The sequence below is a fragment of the Neophocaena asiaeorientalis genome, unplaced genomic scaffold, assembly GCF_003031525.2.
Source record: "Neophocaena asiaeorientalis asiaeorientalis breed wild unplaced genomic scaffold, Neophocaena_asiaeorientalis_V1.1 scaffold606, whole genome shotgun sequence".
NCBI classification, from domain to species: Eukaryota; Metazoa; Chordata; class Mammalia; order Artiodactyla; family Phocoenidae; genus Neophocaena; species Neophocaena asiaeorientalis.
The window spans coordinates 3,809,233-3,813,860 of NW_020173687.1; the positions used below are offsets into that span (position 1 = coordinate 3,809,233).

A 4,628-nucleotide genomic window follows, 5' to 3' on the forward strand; every position below is an offset into this window, starting at 1 on the left:
GGAAGGAGCCAACGCTCTCCCCAGATTTATCTCTTCCCAACCACCCCGAATGTTCTACCTTCCTTGGGTGGTCTCCAGATCCCGCTCCTTCCTTAAAATTCAAGCAGCCCCCTCACCCATCTTGCTCCATAATTGACTTTAGATGAATCTACTTCCCGAACGATAACTCTTTTCTGTCCTCTCCAGAGGTCCACGGAAAACTGACGTGTAACCATGCATATCACACCAGCGAGAAAAACCCACATCAGAGCAAACTTTGAGATTTTTTTTTATTATGCATTTGACAGTATTTTCTGTGTTAGCACAATGAATGAATTTCTCTCTGAGATATCATCTTGCCACAGAGACAAACAGTGCACAGGTGTTTAAAAAATGTGATTCAAGCCCTAAGGACTATGAGTGGGACTCAGAACACGAGTGAACATCTATGTACAGAGGCTTTGCGTTGAACACACCCGCCACAAGGAGTTGACACAGAGAACAGTTTCACAATAAATAATTGCTTCTCTAAACTGTACCCCATCCTGCTGGCAAATCAGTCCCTTCCATTTCCTTGTGACACTTTTATACCTGTAACGCTTAGGATATACTCATCGAAAATTTAGCATTTGGTCAAGGCTAGCACCCCGGCATCCACCATCACATCAGGACCTCGGCAGGCACTCAAAATGCCGGCTCTTATCTCTCTGCTGTCGGGGGAGGGGGCGGCCTCTCACATCCCCGTGGATGACTAAACACTGCATCAGCTTCAGACGCTCAGCAATCTCAGCGTGGCCGCTAGAGCACAGCTGAAAAAGATTGCGAACTGTCAGGTGTTACAATTCCCAGTTGTTGCCAATTACATAGATAGAGATTTACGTAATTTACAAAGCCTTTGTGTCTGCAGCTTATTTTCAAGCCATTCCCCCAAAGACCCACATTTCCTCCTGAAAACAAATATCACCTTAATAGCCTTGAGCTGGGGGTGCCTTCACAGTGGCTTCCAGGCAACTGGGTCTACTGCTCATCCTCTGCCTGTGAAGGGCACAGAGGTCTCTCTGCGGCACGCCAGGGGGTTCAAAACACGCAGGTGTTAATTTCCTCCTTCTCTTATCACAAACATCAAGGTTTCTTCTTTCTTTTCTTTCATTTATTTATTTTTTTGGAGATACATTCTTTTAGTGGCACCAAGCACAGCTGAAAATGCCTGTCTAAATCCTCTAAGCCTCAAACTCATCAAACCTGTACAGCTGTGATCCGCGTCTCAAGTTGATGCCCGGCGGCCTCAGTGGCTCACACCCCATGCCTGCCCCGTGTGAGGGCTCAGACGTCGGCATGCTCCTGCCAGGGCCCGCATCTGTTCCAACATGGACAAGGGTTTACATTTGCAAAGAGTTAGCTTGAAGTCCACTTATTCTCCAAGAGAAGTGGCTTTGCAACGTGCCATACCTCTCCGCAAACAATTTCCTGCATGAAACCGGAGCCCTGGGCGTCGGGCCCCAGGGCACAGCTGGGATCGTTTTACCCATTAGGGAAACTGGGGTCTTTGGATGGGGCATTCTTGGGGAAGGGCTGTATTGTTAAGTGAGGACCCTTTGAGTGGGTTTTCTCCCCCAGGCAAAACTCATTTCTTGTCCTCAAAGAGGTGGAAATGTGAACCCAGCAGGAGCCATAACTGAGGCCTTCCTGCTGCAGGACCCTTTCCCAGGGGGCTCCTGAAAGGGCAGGCAGAGCCCGGGAGGCAGGGAGGTCCACTCCCCGGGCAAGCATTTGATGGTGGAGGTCTAAAGCCTACTCGCTTTGTCCGGCCTTAACTTTAACCTATCTCTGAAAAGGGGGGCAAAAAAAAAAAAAAAAAGAGGCCTGTTACAAAAGAAGAGCTCTCTGCTGGCTGAAAGAGGAGACGTCTCCCCAGCCTATCTCTAGCCCGTTCCCTGTTTTGAACGGAACCTCCTCGCCAGCGGTTCTAGGCAATTTCAGAGCCTGCCATCCACCTGGGAAGGTGTGAATACAATCATCGCTGCTGCCGTGGCCACGGCGAGTTCTCTCTCCCACGGTCTGCTCTCATCTTTGATGATCACGTGCTCAGGATGGCGGCAGCTTCCACTCAGAGAATGTCAATCTGGAGATTACTAACTTGAGTCTTGCAAGAAAGTAGGGACCGGGCTTATAAGGAAAGACTTTTTCTTCCCAAGTAAAACGTCTTACAGGAGCTTGACATGCATCGTAAAGACCTAGAAGAAGCACCTTTCCAGGCCCCAGTGGGACATCTGTGCCACCGTTCTCATCTCCTGAACATCCAACAGAATGGTAACACCAACAGCAAAAGCAACCAGTGCTTTTTCTGTGCTGGCCTCTGCTTCCTTCCTAGAACACACCCAGCACAGCACATTCCTACCACAGGGCCTTTGCACTTACCCTTCCGCTGCCTGACATCCCCTTCCCTCTCTCATCCCTCTGGCTCACCCCTCCCCACTTCCTCCAGTTCTTTATGCCAATGTCACCTGGCCAGTGAGACCACCCCTGTCCACCCACGCTGCAACCACCCCCAACACTTCCTGCCCCTAGCCTGCTTCCTGCTCTCCTTCATATACCCCACTCTGTGTTTAATGTATTGGTTTGCTATCTTTTCCCCCCACTATTTAAGTGCCGGGAAGGCTGACCTTCTGCCTTATTCCCTGTGGTGTCCCCAGCATCTAGGACGGTGCCCTGCACATCACAGGTGCTCAACAAATCTTTGCTGAATTGAATAAATGCCACGATGGATGGTGGTTTTAATCATGTCCCTCCCTTGCTGAGAAGGGTTTGGTTTTGGGGTGAGGAAGAGGAGAAAAAGGAAGAAGAGGCAAAGTGGGGACCAGCTGGGGCCTAATTCATGCTCTCCTGGGGTCTGTCTCTGCCTCTCCTCTGCATTTTCATTGTGGATGCTGACAGAACCCTCTCCAGGCGACTCAAAGCAATCTGCCACCAATTTGGAAAGCCTCCTGGATACTAAACAGGGTTTAATCCTCCCTTGATCAGACCCTGTAGGACCCCAAGCCACCCCCCACCCCGGGCCATTACTATGAACATCAATTACCATCCCCTTGCAGATGTGTAGGCGACTCAGTAATAACGATTTCTGATCGATTGAATGACAAACCCCGTTGCGCTGCAGGAAACCCTCAGGATCATACAAAAAGACAAGTGGGTTTAAAAAAAAAAGCCTAAAATGAACCGGAGGTCTCGGAGGGCCTGGCGCCCAGCTGCTATAATTCACCTCTGTCCAGAATCAGCTGCTGAAAAGAAATGATTCTTTTTGTAGAGACCACCAGTTGTTATGGGAGCAGAGGGGCAACATGGGCACCGATAGATAAGCCTGCAGGGGCTCTGGGAAGCAGTGATCGGTGAGATTTGTCCAGACCTGGTGAAATCCAGGGCTGGACATCACTGCTCAAAAGCTACAGGGAGCTCAGGACTCAGCTCCTAAGACGCAGGGCAGGCTGTCCACAGCTTCAGGCTGTTCTGTCCCCAGGGGTAATCTACCAAAAGCACCATTGCCCGTGGATGCCCACCACACGCGGTGTCCCGCTGGCGGCCCGCACAGACCAGATGCGCCCCACACGTCCTCTGTGCCCCCCATACGGCAGCGACTCAGAAAGCAGCTTCACCTCCTCGGACACATGCCCCCGGCAGCACTGCCAGCCTGCTTTCCTGCTTCTTTGTCAGGTGTTAGTGCCGTCCTTGAGTTCCTGTGGGGAGAGAGCTGGTTTGAATGAATCAGCCCACATTTCCACACAGCTGGTTCTTCAGCATCCAGTCAGGAATGATTTCCTCTTCCCACTAACATGAGCGCGGTCCCCCAGGGCCGCATCTCAGGCACAGTTTCTGAAGGCTGAGCACACAGTGGGTGGGTTCCTACCAGAGTCCAGCCTCCACCCACACTACTCAGTTATTCATCAGATGTTAAGGAGCCAGGAAGAGAAATGTGGTTGGTGCTTCTGGACAGCAGATCCTGGGCCCCTGGCTACCACAGCACCTGCTGCATGGGAAGCCCCCCTGCTTGTGCGTTTCACTTGCTCAGGAAGCACCTGGAGGTCCCATCCCACCAGCGATGGCTCTTGGAAGAGGCTTTACAAGGCAGCTCTGCCTGGCGGGGTTGATGGGTCTTGGCCCAAGGTAAAGAAAAGGAGGAACAAGGGGCATGAGTAGTAAAAACCAGCTTAAGTGGCTACACGGGTCACACCTAGGGTCTGCTTGTTTATTCAAGTCCACACTGACTCACAAGCTTCTCTCCAGCAGTTAGAGCAGACTACAGGGTCTCAAACTCAGGGGCCTGGGGGGCCACCAAGTAAGATGATGAGTGACACAGGTGAATGGACATTGCACGTCCCACTCGAACCTGAGTGGTCCTTATTTGGTTCCAGCCTCTCCGGCCAAGAGGGGATGTGGGCTGGTGAGACCAGATGGTCCCATTGGCTACTTTTGGAGAAGGTTAAAATATGCATTTGTTGAGGAGGGGGGCGATTCTGCAGTTTTAAAGTGTTGGCAACTTATTCAAATTTTGGCAAATTTCTGTGCGATCCAGAAGAAATACGTCTGGAGGCCAGACGTGGCCGTGGCCGTGTTAAAGGCCTGGATTTGAGAGGTATTGAAGGGACGGGGCTGCT

The 4,628-nt window shown here is 51.2% G+C and overlaps 1 protein-coding gene across 3 annotated transcripts in view; it reads right to left on the reverse strand.

Annotated features, from left to right (window-relative positions):
• Window positions 1-263: 263 nt before the first annotated feature.
• Window positions 264-4,628, reverse strand: part of ZNF831 (zinc finger protein 831) — a 166,680-nt gene continuing 162,315 nt past the window's right edge. For 2 of the 3 annotated variants that reach the window (XM_024750244.1, XM_024750243.1), the window contains exon 6: window positions 264-3,710. In XM_024750244.1, the coding sequence (XP_024606012.1) occupies window positions 3,691-3,710 (20 nt within the window). In that variant the 3' untranslated portion in view covers window positions 264-3,690. The remainder of the gene's footprint in view (window positions 3,711-4,628) is intronic. The other variant, XR_003003806.1, reaches the window with a different exon arrangement.